This window comes from Talpa europaea, assembly GCF_964194135.1.
Source record: "Talpa europaea genome assembly, chromosome: 3".
NCBI lineage: Eukaryota > Metazoa > Chordata > Mammalia > Eulipotyphla > Talpidae > Talpa > Talpa europaea.
In genome coordinates this window covers 60,621,475-60,642,260 of record NC_140069.1, presented here as the reverse complement: position 1 = coordinate 60,642,260, position 20,786 = coordinate 60,621,475, and the positions used below count along the sequence as shown (strand labels likewise).

General features: G+C 37.8%; 1 protein-coding gene across 1 annotated transcript; it reads right to left on the bottom strand.

Annotated features, from left to right (window-relative positions):
• Window positions 1–297: 297 nt before the first annotated feature.
• Window positions 298–16,880, bottom strand: LOC311168837 (epidermal retinol dehydrogenase 2-like; the record flags this gene model as incomplete). The annotated part of the gene is made up of 6 exons (XM_084230562.1): window positions 298–391; window positions 1,813–1,938; window positions 2,595–2,739; window positions 7,432–7,531; window positions 13,909–14,040; window positions 16,548–16,880. 6 exons carry the CDS (start codon window positions 16,878–16,880, stop codon window positions 298–300), a joined length of 930 nt encoding a protein of 309 aa, XP_084086688.1.
• Window positions 16,881–20,786: the final 3,906 nt, after the last annotated feature.

Below are 20,786 nucleotides of genomic sequence, written 5' to 3'. Positions count from 1 at the left end.
GGTACAGTCACCATTTGATCCATTTTCCCAATGACCAAGTGAAGAACAGTTCACAAGAGGTTTATTTCGCTCTGTTATCCATTGCAAACAGAAATGACAGAAATGGGCCATTTTTAAAATTGAAAACCAATACTCAACAAAAAATCAGATTGGTGACATTATTTATAAAAACATAGGTTGAAAGTACTGGTCTAGATAATAGAATAAGAATGGTACTTGTATAAAAATACTTTTCTTCATTGAAATAAACATTTTGTGACATTAGGTATCAGATGACATCAGCCACAATGTTGGCCTTCATTGTTTTTTCTTTTTGCCGTGGAAGCCATCCATTGCATTGAGGACGCCAAAAATTTTAGCTAGAAGTGTTGCCAACTTGATGGGCAAGAAACTAGAGAAAACACAAGAGTAAATATTCCTGGTTATTATTTATGAAAGTATCTTTACCAGCTCAGCTGAAAAGATGACTGACTTATCACAGATGAAGCCATTTGTACTGGCGTATATTTAGTGTGCATACCTCAGGGTTATCTGGGTGGAAGGACACTGGTCTAGGGTCTCTGGATCTTTCCTTTCTTCATCTATGTTATTCAACTCACTTATCATGTCAGTTTCCAAAGCTTCACTGCACTATGCAATGTTTGATAGGAAGCAGTGAAACCTTGAGGAGTTGAGAGAAACTGGCTGGAATTTTAGATATATCATTTCCAATGATAGTTCAGGAAAATTACTAGTTCTCAAGTCTCAGTTCTTCCATGATAAATGAGAACATCAGTCTTTCTCTTTTGGGATATCTGTGAAAATGAGATGCAATAACTTTTCAGACCTTTGGCAAGATCCAGCTAAGATTATTCGTCTTCTCAATTCCCCACTGGTATCCTCTCAGGGGACCTTGATTCTGGTGACCTGATGTTCCTACTAGACCCTGAAAAGCACAATAAAGAGAGCAGGTAACCCTCTCCTAAGTATGAGATAAAGAAAGGGACTCTGGACTTGCTGTCCCTCCAGAAGCTCCCCAAAATATCCAGGTGGTTCCTGTCTTCCTCAGCTTTGGGCCTCTGGTGAAATGTTCCTCTTTGTTAGACCCTATCTCAGCACCAGACTAAAAATTAAATCTCAACTTGTACCCCTCTATCCTCTACACTGGGATTTCCCTTTCTTGTTTTCTATTTATTCAGTGCATTTGTGACCTCCCACCAAATCTTATTTTTTATATAATAACTTTATTGCTTGTTTGAATCTCAGCATTGCAATCTGATGAAGCACAGAGAAAGATGGAAAAAGATGATTTCTTGTGCTTTAAGAGGTGGAAATCTTTTCAGTCCAATCCCCTGCCCCAAGTTTTTTTAAACCATTTTACAGCTCAAATTTATGTACTTATTGCCAGTTTTACCATTGTCACAAATTCCTGAAGCATCTGGCTTACTGTCAGACCTTAACTTTGTGACCCTGTACTTGAGTAAGCATGGACCCAATATCTACTCAACATGATTATTCTATAATGAGTACAACAAAAGCATCTCTCCTGAAAGAAAAAAATCAAACTATCCACAGATCATTCAGTAAATCTATTTTTTTTTTTTTTTTATAAGAAAGCAGCACCAAGTTGACGGGAAAGTTCCAACTCCATTTCCGAGACTCATGGAGGTACAGCAACTATGCAAATTTGAGATTGTGGCAACAAATGGGCACAATGAAGGGATCAAAATCCATTCACTTAACAGGTTTGTTTTAAGTGGCTCCTCTTGGTGGGACTGGGAATAAATTTGTAATTAGCATATTTGAGATGCAATAGAAACTAGTAATTGTTACCTTTTTAAAAACATCAAGAAGTATAACACCTTTGGGACATATAAGTAGGTTCTTTCTTGCAGGATTGCATCTACTATCATCCTGACTGTATATTCTGGTTCCAGAATAGGTAACAGTAAAGGACACCTGGGAGGGTAAGAAAAAAAAAACAAACACACCAAATTAATAATGAATACCGACAATTCTTACAAATTAGACATAAAAGGTTATAGATTGTATCATTATTTTATCTATTTCTGTATCTACTTCCTTATTATCAACATGGTGAATAATAACACAAGCAAAAATTGAAATGGAAAATGATGATTCTTATTAATATACTGTTGTTTTGTGCATATAGGGGACCATATTAAAAATGGTTTAAATATTATAAAGTGAGTCTGTGGAAATCAGCTGCTTGTCATCTCCATTAAATGGCGGTTTGGATATTTGTGCTCGTTCAATGATTTCCAGCCCTTCTGTCAGTTTAGGGCAAAAGGTAGAATGGAGTTGGATGGTAGAAAGGGGATTTGCCCAGAAGTGTGGAGGGGAGTGATAAGCATATCCAGGCTCATGGGTGGCTACAAGTTGGAGGCAATCTTGAGAGCACATTTATATTAAACTCAACATTTTAAACACAAACACACTTCATGAAAGACAGAAATTCTGAGACTATTTATAAATCAGGTTGAACACTAAAAAAAAAGTCTTTTTAAACAAAGTTAGAAAACCAAAACAAAATAAGATAGATGGCAACACATTTTTAAAAATGTAGTTTCTTTGCAATAAAGGGACACACTTACCCAGTCGTACAACCATCAAACATTCCAGTTTTTATAAAAAATGGGCACACTATAGTGGTTTTGATCCCTTTTTGTTTCTTGGCAAATGTTTCCAAGAATACAGATTCAGCAAATCCAAAAGCTGCAAATTTACTTGCACAATAATCTGAAAAGACAAATATAGCTACTGTGTATTCTAACGTTTTTAAAGGGCATTGCAGTCAGGTTTCCTTGCAACAGTAACACCGGTAGAAAAGGGGCTAACAATTTCAGAGTTCTAATTTTGTATGATCTTGGCTAACTCCGGCTGGAAGAAATGAGGAGTGTATGGGAAGGTTTGCAGTCACAAAGAGTGGATTCCAGGAGAAGCCGGAGAGCAGGAGCAACCTGTGAATCCAACCGGAACCACCCACTAATGAATGGTCAAGCACTGTCCTCATTTTAGTTTTTATTGATTTATTGATTTTTATTTTATATGTATATATATATATACACATTACATCATTCTTCCTTTTTTGTACAATGTACGCTTTCTCCTCTCAGGTGTAGTCCACGTAAAATTCCCACCACCAATTCACCTGAACACCATCACCATAGTCCCTTGTGCTCTTTCCTCCCCTGTTTTGATTCCTCCCCCTCTCCTGCAGAATGTCTCTGATTTATAGTTGTCTGTTAATTTTGTTTCGTTTTTATTGTTATTATTTTTTCCCCTGATCCCTGATTTGCTTCCCCTATATTCCTCTTATGAGTGAAACCATCCGGTATTTTTCTTTTTATTTCTAGCTTATTTCACTGAGCATAATCCCTACCAGCTTCATCTATGTTGCTGCAAATGGCATGCATTTATCTTTTTTGATTGCTGAGTAATATTCCATTGTGTATATATACCACATCTTCTTGATCCAGTCATGTATTTTGGGGCATTTAAGTTGTTTCCTATTGCAAAAAGTGCTGCAATAAACACAGGGGTACAGGTATCCTTTTGAATTAATGTTTTTGTAACCTTTGGATAGATTCCTAGGAGTGGGATTGCTGGGTCATATGGAAGCTCCACTTTTAGTAGTTTGAGGAAACTCCAGGCAGCTTTCCATAGTGGTTGGACCAGTTTGTATTCCCAAGAGCAGTGTAGGAGAGTTCCTTTCTCACCACATCCTTGCCAATATTTCTTGTTGCTAGTTTTTTTTTTTTAATATGTGCCATTCTCACTGGTGTAAAGTGATATCTCATTGTGGTTTTGATTTGCATTTACCTGATTACTAGTGATCTTGAACATTTTTTCATATACCTGTTGGCCATTTGCATTTCCTCTTTGGGAAAGTGTCTTTTTAGCTCTTCTGCCCATTTTTTGACTGGGTTATTTACTTTGTTTTTGTTGAGTCCGCATCAGCTCTTTGTAGATCTTTGTGATCAGCCCTTTATCAGTAATATTGTGTGCAAAAATTTTCTCCTAATCAGTAGAGTGTCTCTTTGTTTTGGTTTATGTCTCTTTTGCTGTACAGGAGACTTTTAATTTGATAAAGTCCCAGGTGTTCATCTTTTCTTTTACTTTCTTTGCTTTGGGGGATGTGTTTTTAAAGACATTACTGAGATGCATGTCATGTAGTGTTTTGCCTATATTTTCTTCTAAATATTTTATACTTTCAGGTCTTATGTTCAATTCTTTTATCCATTTTGATTTGATTTTCATGCATGGTGTGAGGTAGTGGTCTAGCTTCATTATTTTGCATGTAGCAGTCCAGTTTCCCAGCACCATTTATTGAACAAACTGTCCTTGTTCTATTGCGTATTCTTTGCTCCTGCTCCTTACTCAAAGATTAGTTGTCCATAAATATGTGGGTTTATTTCTGGTTTTTCTATTTGATTCCATTGGTCTGTGTGTCTGTTTTTGGTCCAGTACCAGGCAGTTTTGATTATTATGGCTCTGTAGTATAGTTTGAAGTCTGGGCTTGTGATACCTCCATTCTCCTTTTTAGTCAGGAGAACTTTGACTATTTGAGGTTTTTTGTGGTTTCATATGGATTTCATCAGTATTTGTTTTATTTCTTTGAAAAATGTCATTGAAATTTTTATTGGAATAGTGTTGAATCTGTAAATTGCTTTTGGTGGGATGGCCATTTTGATAATGTTAATTCTTCTAATACATGAGCAGGAGATGTCTTTCCATTTCTTTGTGTCTTCTATTTCTTTTAACAATGTGTTCTTTGTATAGGTCCTTCATCTCTTTTGTTAGGTTTATTGCCAAGTATTTGATTTTTTTTTTGTTTCAGTTGTAAAAGGGATGGTTTTCATGATTTCTTCCTCATATTTATTGTTTACATATAGGAAGGCTACTGATTTTTGTGTGTTGACTTTGTATCCTGCTACTTTACTAAACTGGTTAATTATTTTGATTAGTTTTTCTGTGGAGTTTTTAGGGTTCTCCATGTATATTATCATATTGTCTGAAAATAGTGATAGTTTTACTTCTTTCCCTATTGAAATTCCTTGCATGTCTTTCTCTTGTCTTACTGCTCTTGCTAGGACTTCCAATATTATACTGAAAAGCAGTGGTGAGAGTGGAAATCCTTGTCTTTTCTAGACTTTAAGGGAAAGGCTTTCAGCTTTTCACCATTGAGAATGATATTAGCTATGTGTTTGTTGTATATGGCCTTTATTATATTAAGGCATGTTCCTTGTATCCCGGGAATTTTGAGGGTCTTCATCATAAAAAGATGTTGAACATTGTTAAATGTTTTCTGAGATCTATTGATATGATCATATGGTTTTTATTTTTCTTTTTGTTGATGTGTTGGATTACATTAATTGATTTTTGAATGTTGAACCATCCTTGTGCTCCTGGAATAAATCCCACTTGGTCATGGTGAATTATCTTATTGATGGTTGTTGGATCCATTGGCTACAATTTTGTTAAGGATTTTTGCATTGGTGTTTATTAGAGAGATTGGCCTGTAGTTTTCTTTTTTTGTGTTGTCCTTGTTCAGTTTTGGTATTTGTGTAATGTTGGCTTCATAAAATATATTTGGTAGTATTCCCTCCTCAATTTTTTGAGAGAGTTTGTGTAGGATAGGAATTAGTTCATTTCTGAACATTTGGTAAAATTCATTTGTGAAGCCATCTGGTTCTGGGCTTTTGTTTTTGGGGAGGGTTTTTTTTCATTTTTAATCATTGTTTTTAATTACATATATATGTATTTACATCATTCTTACTTTTTGTACAATGCATGATTTCTCCTCTCACATATAGTCCCTGTAAAATTCCCACCACCAATTCACCCATGCACCATCACCAAAGTCCTTTGTGCTCTTCCCTCCCCTGTTTTGTTCTTTTTTATTTTATTTTAACATTTATCATTTTAAAAATTTTTTTAGACAATATTTGCTTCCCCCCACCCCCTTAGGTTGAATCCCCATAGAATTTCCTTTTGGGGAGGGTTTTGATTACTATTCTAATTTCACTGCTTGCAATTGATCTATTTAGGTGTTCTATTTCTTATTTATCTAGTTTTGGATGATTGTATAGTTCTAGGAATTTGCCCATTTCTTCTAGATTTTTGAATCATTTAATGTAACTGCATGTCACTGAACTCAACCTCTCAGATTCTGATGATCTCAGGGAATCTTCATTCTAAGTAGTATCCCTTGTGATTGTGATGCAAAGGAGTTACATTAAATGATTCAGATGACTCTAGAAGCTTTCCAGGACTGCTCCTTCCCCCTTCTTGTTTTCTGTTGTCCCATCCACCAACTTGGGCAGCAAGGGGTCTAAAAACCCCACACTTGGCACTAGTAATTTGATTCCTGCTAGTAGTTGCAGCTGTCTGTCAAATGATGCAAGGGAGCCAAGACTCATACTGTGAGAATAACAAAAGACCGTTGTTTCTAAAGTGGGTTGGGGGGGGGGTTGTTCACATCTGAAGATAGAGGTATTATGTAAAAAACATGATTAGTAGCTGTAATGGACCTATGGGACCTGTGTTGTTTCAAAGACTGGGAATCTATTAGACATAAAAGAGAGGTAGCAATAAGACCTGATGAATTCTACAAAGAGTAGAGGAAGGGAAGCCATTGGTAATATTTTGGGTAAGCAGTGGTTTTGGAAAACCTATTCATGTAACTGAGATGAACCATACAAACATACATTGTATATTTTAAACTATGTTGCTTAGCTCCAAAGCTTTAGAAAGGGCCCAGTCGGCAATCTGTTATCCAAGTGTTATAACTAGGGCTCCTTATGGCTAAGTTACAGGAGTCTTTGTAAGCCAGTACTTAGGGCTTTGCTTACCCTGTTTGGTAAGAACAAGATTTGTGCTTTTCTTAGAGCCAGCTTCCTAGGTGAGCTCCTGAGTTGGCTCACCTTCACCCAAGATGAGGGTGAATCTCTTTGCCTCCTCCACAAGTCAGTTGCAAGGGAGAAGGAATAGCAACCATTTCTTGCAAGCCTTCAACCAGTGGAAAAACAAAGAGGCTATTTAGTTTTCTTGGGGAGGAGAAACTTCCTCCAAACTCACAACAAGGAGAAAACATTTAATGGAAACTTCAGAAGGTAGAGTATTCTCCTTATTATCCTGGTAACAGTGCAAGGTGAATTTTGGGGGAAGGTGACTATGTAATCACTAGGTTAGAAAATATATCAGTGAGACCATTTCTCTCTCTCTTTTTTTTTAAATAAGAGGATGGTATATGACCTAATGGTTCCAAAGTTTATAGTTCAACTTTATGTAAATATATGTATCATGGGAAGTTTTGCTATACATTAATTTCACAACCACTTACCTTATACCTCTTAATTTATTAGCACATCAAGGGAAGTTCAAGTTCTAAATAGTTTCGCAATTGTGAAATATTACATTTTTTCTTACCTGCCAGTCCATTTATGCCAACTAATCCAGCTGCACTTGAAATACAAACCAAATGCCCATGGTCATTAGCGATCATAGCAGGTAGAAAGGCTTTATAAGTCTAGGAGGGGTAAAAAAATACTATCAACATTTTATACTATATTTTATACCTTTTTCAGATGTTTATATAATCATTGAGATTAGGCTGATAAAAATACTTGAAAGACATAACATCTTAAATGTGGGAGTGGAAAGTAACTATCTTAAATTACTTAACCTGTTAAATCAGTATTTTCCTGATGGCAATTTCAAGGTTATTAAACATGACTTATTCAGACTTATTTTTTGCCCACATTAACTTTCATAAACATGATATTAAGACGATAATTGAAGTAGAATCGGAAAATCTTATTTGTGTCAGTCTCAAACCAAATGAATAAGAGTTGGATATAATTATTAAAATTTATATTGTCTTTCTGTCCCGTTGGTTTGTATCTTCCAAATTTTCCTCACTCTTAGTCACAGAATGTGACTACTGTTGACTTTGGTTTAAAGATAGTGCTTTGTTTTGAACTCATTTTTACTTCTCTGAATAATAGTTTCTGATTTTTTCCCCCATGACATAAAAGAGAATGTCTGTTCGGGAGAGAAGAACATATGCTGTGATTTGGCCCCTTCGGAGTTCCCACTTTTGATGTGGGACCTGGAAAAAGCAGGGAGGAATGAGCTTTGGGAGATATATTTTGCAACACAGAAATAGCTAATCAAACATGACAACTGAATATTTACATGAAATAAATTTATATTTCCCATTTATATTTTAAAATGAGTGATATAAATGTGACAAAAAGGACATCTTATAAAAGTAAAACAACCGGGCCTCCCCTGGTGGCGCAGCGGTTGAGCGCTGGGCTGTGAAGCTGCCTGCAGCCTCTGCAGCACTGGTTCGATCCCCGGCTGCCGGCAAGGGTCCCACATGGCACGACAGACCTCTCCTGCTGTGCCCACCACTCCCCTCAGCAGTGTATTTCATCAGTCTGCCTGTTCTGCTCCCCAGTCTGGCTCTGGTGAATTCTCTCACCATGCCGCGCTTCTGACTATACCTAGTACTTGTATAAATAAATAAATCTTTAAAAAAAAAAGGTAAAACAGCCTTTTTTGTGCATATCACATTAAGTTTCAAAGAAACTACACATAGAATTAGGGAAATCGAAACAAGTAAAGGGAAAGGAAACAGCAGAGAATTAGAAAAAAACCCTGAGTTCAGATGGTCTGCACAGAGTTGTTTCACTTGTCTGTGCAGACAACTTCTGTCAGGAGCATAGGAACTACAAATTCTGACTCTCTAGCCATTGAGTATCTATTCTGTGCAGGAGCTCAGCATATGTCTGTAAATGTGCCCAGAATGGGTGTATGTAGGGAGAGCATGTGAGTGTGATAGAAGCAAGGGAAATGCCAGCTTTTGGGGGAACAACTCGAAGAAGAGAGAGAAAGAAGAGAAAAATGAGACCATGAAGGAGGGGAACTCTGGGGGAAATGAGTGATGGTAAAACATTACAAAGAGCACAGGAGTGGTCATTTCATGGTTGATTATGGTCTTCACCTTCATTTTGAACCTATATTCTCACTTCATAGTAATGAAGGAGAAGAAAAAATTTTGGATAAGAAAACATAAGTCACTTGGAGTAGTTCCTGAAGGAACATGGTAGTCACTTAATTCTGAATTTTTCCATCTTTCTCTGGAAAACTATACAAAACACCAAGAATACCACCAGAACCATTACGTTTTTGGTGAGAACTAAGGGACAGAAAACATACAAACTTTCAAAAGCTGCCAAAGGAGGTAGGCAAGGGGTCCAAGTGGAAAGGTATGAGGAAATTGGAGGGGGATTTCAGACATTCCAGCAAATACCTCACCCACAAGGAGAGAATTATGGCAAGAGAGACAAAGTATGAGCAGGGATGGGTATGTGTGTGTTGTAGGGAGGTCTGAGATGACTGGTTTTAGCAAAAACCAGGAAAATGCAACTTCTGAAAGCTCACATATATATCACCTTGAAAGTCAGGGTCTGTGTCTTTTACTGTTCCTGGGAAGCAATCACCACATTTATTTTTTTTTCAGATTTATTTTTACTTATTTATGCAAACAAGAACATGGGTCTAGGCCAGACGTGGGGGTGGGGTGGGTGACAGGATTCACCAGAGACAGAGTGGGGAGCAGAACAGGCAGATTTACTGAAATACACTGCTGAGGGGAGCAGCGGGCGAGACAGGAGAAGTCTGCTGCACCATGTGGGTTAGCTCCTTGGCTTGGGATAGAACTCATGCCATAGTGGCTGGAGATAGCTTGATAGTGCTGAGACTTTAACCCATGTGCCACCAGGGAAACCCCACCACGGTTATTAATAAAAACTCTCTTTCCTTGGTTAGGTACTGAGTAAGGAGATCAAGTATCTTGGTTTTGAAAAAATTCTATCTTAGGTAAACACTAACGACATGTCTAGGTGCTGTCACCTGGTGTGCAGTCTTTTTTTTTTTTTTTTGCATAATTTTATTTTATTTTATTTATATATTTTTTACACCATTTTTCATTTTTGTACAATGCATGCATTTTCATCTTGGTTATTGTTCCCGTAAAATTTCCACCACCCTTGTTTTGATCCTACTCCCTTCTCCCCTGCTGTGGTGTGTCTCTGGTTTATAGTCGCCTGTTAATTTTGATTTTTATGTTATTATAATTAGCTTTTTCCTGATCCCTTATTTGGGTTTTCTAAATTCCTGCTGTGAGTGAGACCATCTGGTATTTTTCTTTTTCTTTCTGGTGTATTTCACTGAGCATGATCCCTTCCAGCTCCATTCATGTTGCTGCAAATGGCATGAGTTTATCTTTTTTGATTATTGAATAATATTCCATTGTGTATATGTACCACATCTTCTTGATCCTGTCATGTTTTTGGGCATTTGGGTTGTTTCTGTAGTTTACCTATTGTCAATAGTGTTGCAATAAACATAGGGGTGAAGGTGTCCTTTTGAATTAATGGTTTTGTGTCCCTTGGGTAGATACATAGGAGTGGAATTGCTGGATCATATGGTAGCTCCATTTTCAGCAGATTGAGGAACCTTCACACAGCTTTCCATAGTGGTTGGACCAGTTTGCACTCCCACCAGCAGTGTAGGAGAGTTCCTTTTTCTCCACATCCTCGCCAACAATTTGTTGTTGCTAGTTTTTTTAATATGCGCCATTCTTACTGGTGTAAGACGGTGTCTCATTGTAGTTTTGATTTGAATATCCATGGTCCTTTATCTCACTGAATTGTTTGAAGGATTATATATGATATGCCTAGTATGGTATTCAACATAGGTTAGCAATCAATAAATGATAGCATAACCAGGACATCCTGTTCTGACTTTGCAGGATTCCCTGTGCAGAGGCTCAGGGAAGTATGTTAAATTGTACCAAAAAATGAAGGCTGTGTAAGAAAGGATAAGCCTAAAATTTGGAAGTCTGTGATATATTTAGAGGCTAATTATAATGTAAGGTTGATGTAGTTCCATTTGTTTACACTTTTTTGTTCCTCTTGTGATTGAAAATGAATTCACAAAGACATCACTAAAGCCACTTTTGCATATATTTTCTCCTATGGTTTCAGGTCTTATATCTAAGTGTTTTATCCATTTTGTTAATTTTTCTATGTGGTATGAGGTAGTGGTCTAGTTTCATTCACTTGTAAGTGGCTGTCCAATTTTCTATATCACTTGTTGAAGAAACTTTCCTTCCTTCAATGTATACTCTTGGTTCCTATGTCATAGATAAACTGTCCATATAGTTGTGGGTTTATTTCTGGGCTTTCAATTGTATTCTATGAGTTTGGGTCTATTTTTAATTCCAGTGCAATACTGTTTTGAGTACATTAACTTATTAGTATCGTTTGAAGCCTATGAGCGTGATATCACTGTTTTTCCTCTTTCTTTGTCAGGATTGCTTTGGCTATGCAGGGTCTTTCATGTTTTCATATAAATTTCAGCAATATATGTTCTATTTAATTGAAAGAAACCTCTGAAGTTTTGATAGGGATTGTATTGAATCTATATATTGCTGTCTGTCATACAAATGGCAATTTTAACAAGGTTAATTCTTCTAATTCATGAACAGGGAATGTATTTCCACTTCTTAAAGTCTTCTGTTATTTTGACAATGTTTATTATTTTCATCGTATATGTTCTTTACTTCCTTTGTTAAATTTACTCCTAGGTATTTAAATATTTTTGATGTTATTATAAATGGATTGTCTTCTTGATTTCTTTCTTTTTCTTCTTTTTTTTTGCCTATAGTAATGCAACAAATTTTTATAAATTGATTTTGCAACCTGCCACTTTACTGTAATGATTTATTATTTCTAGTAATTTTTGAGTGGAGCCTTTTGACTATGCATGTTATTAGGCCATATAAAGACAGTGATAGTTTTACTTCTTTCCAATTTGAATACCTTTTATATATTTCTCTTGTCTAATTGATTTAGCTAGTCCCACCATTACTATGTTGAATTGTATGGTGAAATTGGACATCCTTATCTTGTACTCGACCTTAGTGAAAAGGTTTTAAGTTTTTCACCATTGAGTATGATGTTAGAGATGGGTTTGCCATATGTGGCCTTTTGTGTTGAGACATGTTCTACCTATCCCCGTTTTTTGGAGTGTATTGTTTGTTTCATCATAAATGAATATTAAAACTTATCAAATGCTTTCCCTGTACCTATTGACATGATCACTTTTTTTAAAGATTTATTTATTTATTTATACAAGCACTGGGTACTGTCAAAAGTGCGGGAGGGTGAGAGAATTCACCAGAGTCAAAGTGAAGAGCAGAACAGGCAGACTGACAAAGTACACTGCTGAGGGGAGCAGCGGGCGGCAGGAGAGGTCTGCGCGCTGTGTGGGACCCTCACCCGGTGGCTGGGGATCGAACCGGCGCTGCGGAGGCTGCAGGCAGCTTCGCAACCCAGCACTCAACCACTGCACCACTGGGGAGGCCCGACATGATCACTTTTTGCCTTTCCTTTTGTTGATGTAGTGAAATATGTTGGTTGATTTTCAGATGTTGCATCATTCTTGCATCTCTGGAATAAATCCCACTTGGTCATGATGTATGATCTTTTTAATGAATTGCTAAATGTGGTTTGCTAAGAATTTGTTGAGGATTTTTGCATCTATGTTTATCAGGAATATTTATCTATAGCTTTATTACTTATCAATCTTGTCTGCTTTTGGTATCAGAGCAACATTGGTCTCATAGAATGTGTCTGGAAACATTCCATTTTTCTCAATGTCTTGTAAGAGTTTGAGGATAGGTATTAGTTTGTTTTTGAAGGTTTGGTAGAACTCACAGGTAAATCATCTGGTCCTGGGCTTTTTTGTTTTGGGAATTACATTGAACTAAAAAGCTTCTGATAATGAGAGAAACTACCATTAAAACAAAAATATACCTACACAATGGGAGAAAATATTTGTACCCTATCACCTGCCAATAGGCTGATATTCCAGAAATATAAGGAGCTCATACAACTGAGCAAAAAGAAAGCAAATAACCCAATTAAAAAATGGGGAGGAGCTCTAACTAGATACTTCTTGAAAGAAGACAGGAAAATGGCCAACAGACATTTGAAGAAATGCCATCATTTCTCATCAAACTATAGTGAGATACCATGTCACATCTGTTAGAATAGCTCATATCAAAAAGATCAGAAACAACAAGAATTGGCAAAGATGTGGAGGAAGAGGATCCCTTGTGCAATGTTGGTGGTAGTATTGTCCCAGGCCATATGAAAATAGAATGGAGATTTTTCAAAATATTAAAAATAGATTTATCATGCGATTCAGAAATTCTATTCTTTGATATCTACCTGAAGAATGTGAAAACACTTATTTGAAGAAATATATACATTTCTCTGTTCACTGCAGCACTAGTATAATAGCCAACTTATGGAAACAATCTAAGCACCCAAAGAAAGATGAGTGGAGTAGGAAGATGGGGTTCATAGACACAATGGAGAACTACTAAGCTATAAAAAAGGGTGAACTCCTGCCGTTTGTGACATGATGGCATGGTAGAGGCAAAATAATTCAGAAAGCAAAATAAGTCAGAAAGAAAGGATAAATACTAGGTAGTTTCACTTATATGTAGAATAGAGAGCAGTGCAACAAAGGGTCAGACAGAATCAAACCAATAACAAACCTTACAAGTCCTGCTGTAGAACTGAAGCTACTTGAGGGAAAAGGGGAGATTTGAAAGCAGAGAGGCCCAATGGGCTATGGGAAGGACTATGGGTGCCTGTGGGTTGGTGGTGTGTGGTACATAAATCTGAAGGTTGTGATCCTATACATTGTAAAACAATGTTACTACAATAAAAAGGAAAAATAATAATGTAAGAGAACAAGCAAAAGGTACATCTAAATATCAGAGTAACTTTATATTTACCATAAGAAGAAAAAAATAATTACCCATATATGTGCTTTGAAATTCACATCAAAAGACTTTTCTATAAGCTCATCTGGGCAGTCAAGGAAACTTTTGCCTGTCACGATTCCAGCATTGTTGATTAGGATGGAAACATCTCCAACTTCTTTTTTAACCTAAAACAAGTAATAAAAGCAAGACCACCAATGTGGTAATTTCTCATATCAGCTAAGTTTAATTTCCCCAGAATTTTATATGCTCCTTAGTCTTGTTAACTCAGACTGAGTTTATGCATTGTAAAAACAAAGTATGTTTTACTTCTTTGACTAAATTTATAATGCATCAGAAATCCAAGTCTGAGGTTTTTCTTCTCATTTCTTCCCATTTGGACTTATGATGATCCAAAGCTGCATGGCTATTTCCTTCCATAGTTAGAGCTGTTTTTGTGTTCAAATTAGTAACTCTGTTTTATGTTCTGTATATATCAGTAGCATATCATTTTAATCAAATGATGACAGTATAGCCACATGTCATAAAATCAAGACCCAGGACACCTAGAGATGGGGTGGATTAGGGAGTGAATGGAGGAAGTATGATACTCATTGTCATGTTTTAAAAACCTGGCACCACTCAGAACCTGTCTGTCCTGTTTTCAACTGGCTGGTTTTCTTCTCCCTATCATAAACTTTTCAGCTTAAGGCATTCCTCCCTGTGGAGGGAGGATCATAGCAGGCCCTGCTTATTGCTGTAACACTGGCCAGAGTGGGTGATCAGTAAATTTTATGTAAAAAAAAAATAATAATGCTGAGTGCGACAATGGTGTCTTTCCTTTATCACAAGTCTTCAGGGTGTCACTATGGTTTTTATGTCAGAAAAGAGCACAAGATTTTCCAGAACTGATATGATTAGATTTGTCCTCTTTGTGTTTGAATTTTATTACTGTAACTTATATCATAAAACAGGGTCCCTACCCCCAAATCAGAGTAGCCATGCACTGCACACGAGGCTCACAGTAGTGCCACTTTATGTCTCTAGATGTATGTCTGTGTGTGTGTGTACATCTGCCTATATGGATTGCTCCCAGTGTTGTGATTTGGTATAGGGGAAGATGTATTGCTAAAGACCTGGGGAAGATGCTATTTTTTTCATATACTGTTGTGGAGGACTTGAGTCCCAGGAATGAGGACAGCAGGCCTGTGTCTAACTGTAACCTGTGTATCAGTGGTAGTGGACAACGGGGGAAGGTCTGCTTTGCCAATGACCATGTAGTTTAAAAGATAAAAAGATCCTGAAATTTGACCTTGAACATTAGCAGTCATTAATAAATTTAAGAAATTTTCAAAGATGTTACAAATAAAGTATTTTTTCTCTGTTGACCTAGAATAATAAATTAGAGCTATGCCATGCTTGACCATTTCTGACAGAATTAAATCACAGATATGGGGAAAAGGTAGTTAATTATTTATGGAGTATCTTATACTAGCTTGTGTAGCATCTGAAGATCTTTAGTGCTTGAATATGAACCAGTTATTAGTGACCGGAGAAATTATTTGTACTCAGCCAGGTGACTGGTGCTTCCAGTGCAAAAAGCTGCAACTGTACTTTGAGGGTGGACTCAGTAGATGCTAGATTGTCAGGTTTGGCTCTCTAGAGTCTACAGGGCAATGTTAGACTGGAGATGGTAGTAGTAGATGTGGAAAATGTGCAGACAGACTTAAAAGTTACAAAATCACTTGCAAATTTTTCCACTAGTCAGTGAGATAAAGTTTATCAAGAGGACAGATTCTAGATGCTATGAAAGAACCTTCCAACATGGTTGGGCTGCTCATTGTAAGTTAGTTCCCTTCTCACCAAACTGGGGAATTCTGGGAGCCACAAAGAACGTGGCACAGGAGAGTGAAGTGTAGAACATCTATGCCAATGTGAGGATAGAGAAATCCTTATGAGGGAAGGAATGGAGTCTGCTATCAGTCTGAGCTTATGTGAACTAAGAAAATCCTTAGCCTTCTCGAGATTTGTTTTCTTGAGAGTGCTCTTTATATGTGCATCTGTGCCATCACCAAAAGAGCAAGTGCGGGTAAGAGTGTTTAGGATGGATAAAATATTCAGATGTTTGTGATTACTTAAGAGAAGTACACATTTAAATAAAAGGTGTTTTGATGCAGTGGGTGTAGCTGGATTTCAAATCAGCCTAAATATTGTTTCAAAATCTTAGTCATGTGCTTGCTCTGTGACCCTGAGTGGTCTTAAGACTTCTCTGTGTTTCAGTTTCTTTCTCCTCAAAGGATACTACCACCTCCGTCTTTTATGTAATTGAACCAGCCCAATCAGTGTAGTGTGGTGGTTGGAGCTCTGATGCAAGTCCAAGTTGGAGCTTAGCTACTTTTATTAGTTGTGTTTCTTAGGTAAGTCCTAAGCCTCTCACTTCTTTACTTGTGAAATGGAGCTAATAATGGGCCTTGGGTTATATGACTATGATATAATACATACCTAGCACGCTGTATTGCACACAGTAGAACTCCAAATTTGTAACTCCCACTTCCCAATAGTTTTAAATTAAGGGGATGTTGGAATGGACCAGTAAGCATTGAGAAAAGCAAAGGGACAAAGAAACTGATGGATGTCCAGGCATTTATGCACAGTTCTTACTATCCATTTAAAACAATAAGCAGTCAAGGTTTACCTTATCAGCCACTCTGTATATTTCTTCCCTTTGACTGCAATCACAGGTATAGGCATAAACTCTTGTGGCTCCAGCTTCTTGGACCATCTTGAGTGTCTCCTCATTCCCTTCCTTGTTGATATCCCAGAGAACAAGCACAGATGCTAGACTGGCAAATTTCAAGGCTAAGAGCCTTCCGAGTCCACTCCCACTGCCTGTAATAAGCACAATTTCACCAGCAACGTTCTTAGGTTGTTTTGGAATTACAGCAAAAATTGTTGTCTCCAGAACATAAAACAAGGTTTTTCCCAAATAAAAAAGCACTTTCTTTGCTGGTTTCAGGTTGAGGGCCATATTCTCTGACACCTGTAAAGAAAAGTAAAATCATATAAACATTAAAATTTTCACTTCTTCTCAGTTTGATTACTAGATGGAGTTCATATTACCTGATGATAGTGAAAGAAATGATGTCTAGAAAGGGGAAAGAAACCACAGGGACTATATCTTGGCTAACTTTTATACACAGCACCAACCTTGGTATATATCTGCCAAGGCTGCTAAGCACTGTACATGACTGAAATGTTCATTAGCCAGTAACTGTAATGACGTACAAATCAAACTCAAAGGGATGTCCATTTTCTTTTATATTTATCTTTTACTCATAATAATCATAAGTCTTGTTGGCTGATTTTATGTTGTAATCTTGACTATATTACCATGTTTATGACACAACTGCTGGTTTTATCTTTTTTATCCTCATTTGCGCTGTTGCTTTATAATTTTGCATCACCATTTAAAATCTGAAGTTCAAGAGGAAATGTAAGACTCTATTTGTATAATATATTTGAAGAGGAATAGGCATTGTAAATCTTTATCAATGGGTGTGTCCTCAAGACCAGGTGGTCCCCACCCCCCCAACCTCTGAGAGCCAGTGCCACATCAATTACCACTAGACCCAGAGTAGGATATTGATGAGGTAGACCTGCAGGTGGTTTAGTAGATGAAATAAGAGGGTAGGTTATATGCTTGACCACAAAGATGACTCACAATAACTACTTTTATGAATGTCATCATGTCTCTCAGATGCGTAGTACTACTCAAAAAGAAGATACGTAATAGATTTGCTGAATGAATAAAAGACCTCCCCTTTACAAACTCATACAGGGCTCAATGCTTCCATACTGTTATCAGTCATTCACACTGTAGTGAGAATGAGTTTATAAGCTTCTTTAGTAATAGCTGAGAAAGAAGGAAAGATCTTATTTCTTCCAGAGTGAGAAGACATGTTTAGCAGGGACACACTCTGCAGGGCATGGGGGGCTTCCCTGAAAAGAGTATGTAAATGAGAGGCACAGATGAGGAAAGGAGATAGGAGGGGAGCATGACATCATGTCTTCACTTACTCTGCAGTTTGGTTGAGGGCAGACTATTTACTATGAATAACTCTGGGTGGATTGATTCATCTACAGAAGACCTTGGAGTTTTTTCAGAACCTTAGGTAATTTTGACTAAAACTTGTTTCTTCTGGCTCATTCTAAATATGAGCACACAAGTGTGCTTTATCTAAAGTCCCTGCACTAGTAGGGCAGGATCAGCTTTGTTCACTTATTTGTTTATTGAGCAGGTTTGTTGCTGGGCTCTGGTGGTGAGGGCATGGACAGCCTCCCATGACCTCTGTATTAGTGAACTAAGGATATAGTTGAAAATAAGACATTAAATTAGTAAATAGAATAAATGACTATAATACAAGTCATAGTATTACAAAGAAAAGTGCAGGATGTTATTGACAGCCAACAGGAGAGCTCTTTTAGACTTGGGTCAAAGGAAGAAGCAACAGGAGAGATTTGCTGGGAAAAAATGTAGGGCAGGTAACCAAATGGTGAATTGGGGGAGCAGGGAAATAGGGGGTAGCTTAAGAGCTTGCTCTCTGAGGTAGGTTTGTCTTGTGTATCCAGCACTGTCTAGGGAATAAGAATGCTGGTGGTAGTGGGCATTGGAGGGGGAAGTGGCATGGACATTTTATTCAAACAAAAAGTGTTTTCTGTTAAGTTCCACTAAGCTTTGGATTAAATGCCCCTCAAATTTTCTGCTATCATTTTAGGATTTATTTTCATAGAATAGTATTGAGATGGACCTGTTTGGGCCTCCCAGGCCTTGCAGAACTTGGAAAGAAGGTGCCCTGAACAGTGATACTGAGGTTCCTTTTAAACACAGAGTAAAATAAAATCATGGGCCATTTATCAGGTGCAAGGATGAGGATTAGACTTTACACAGTAATGTGACACCCTGGGTGCCCACCCGGGCAGTAGCCTGGATACTGCCAACACCATCTCTTTCCATGAGAAAACCCACACTAGACCATCTATGCCCTATAAAATACCTCTCTTTGGCAGTCTTTTCCAGAAGAATAGAGATTTACTCTCTCTTCAGTGGCCTTCCATACTATGCCATCGGCTAGAAATCTTACCACTGATCCACATGATATGACGTTTTTAATACAGTGGATCTAAACTTCAGGACAGCATTGTCTCAATGTAGGCTTCATGCAAGAACTAGAACAAGTTCATTGCCTTGGCAAATGCTTACTTATTTGTGATTTAGGGTAGCAGTTGGGTAACTGCGTCTGTAGTGAGATTTACAGATTAAAAATTGGGTTGAGCAATCAAAAAAGATAAACTCATGCCATTCTCAGCAATGGAGCTAGAAGGAATTATGCTCAGTGAAATAAGCCAGAAGGAAAAAGAAAAATATCGATGGTTTCACTTATAACAGGAATATAGGGGAACCAAATAAGACATCAGTGTAAAGAAAATAATAGTAGTACAAAACACAACAAAGCAAAAAAAGACAATTATGAATTAGAGACAGACTGCAGGGGAGGAGGAGGGAGAGGGATCAGAGGGAGGGAGGGAGGAGCACAGGGGACTGTGGTGATGGTGCACGGGAGCCTTGGGGAAGGAAATCCTATGGGGACTCAATCTGAGGGGACTCAATTAATTAATTAATTAATTAATAATTGGATTGAAATTTGGACCACTCACTATTTGTTTCATCTCTTGTGCCTCAATTTCCTCCTCTAAATGGGGAGATTCTACTTGTACTAATAATATTTATGGAATAAGGGATCTGTGGAAGTTAAATGAGTTAATATAGGTAAAATACTAAGGAGGAGAGATGTATGTACGGTTCCTACCAGGCTATATGAAGCTTTTGAGCTAAATGTGTGTGTGTGTGGGGGGGGGGCGGCAAGGCCATCACTGCCCAGCACATAGCCCTCTCCAGGATACTGGGAAGTAGTGGGAGGGACCATGAGGAGTTGGGCTGGATTTGTGCCCTCCAGGTTACACATCATCACGCTCTGCTCCTGGAAGCCTTGCCAGAAGAATTCCAGGCACATAGCAGTTGAATAATAAATATTCATTAGAGCTATGATTGCTATTCCTGCTACTACATGAATTATTCGTCCTTGGTTATACCAATTAAAGATTTTTTATGTTATGGTAGGTATACAGTTGACCTTTGAACAATATTGGTTTCAACCGATAGGGTCACATATAGGAGGATTTTATTCAATCTATACAGTTGACTCTCCATTTCCCATTATCTGTGGGGTTCTGAATTCAGGAATTTGACTATCTATGTGGGTTGGTTGACATGCAAATGCAGGAATCTCCAATTATAAGGGACTTAAACATGCTCAGATTTTGGTATGGGAGGAGGTGGGCCTAAAACCATTTCCCTGTGGATAACAAGGGATGCCTTTCTTCAGATTTGGGGAGTCAAAAGATAGATGCATATTTCCCACTGAGCTGGAGCTGTATTGGGTGGGGTAATCCCAGGTTGTTCAAAAGTCAACTGTACTTACAAAGACAAGCAAAGTTTAAGTTTCTTTTTATTGAAAGACCCTTCCTTAGGAAATCACAAGGCATATTAAATTTAATAAGTCTGAAGACTTCTCTGTGGTGTCTTCATCCCACAATCACTTAGTCCACAAGCTGCCCTATCTCTATGCAGGTAAAGAAGTGATGTCTGCTTCCCAGGTCAGGGCACAGCAGTAAGGTCCCCCTTTAGGGTGAATTGGGAAGGGCTGGGAGGTGCCAAAGACATAGGCACACTGAACAGCAGAGAGAAGTATAGCTGGGCAGAATGGTCCAAAGAACCGGGTATCAGGAAGGTATCCTGCCCTCTGCTCCAGAATGGGGAAGGGGCCAGCATCTCAGCCCTCCACATAGGGGCTTGGAGGTCCCTTTGGTGGGCTGG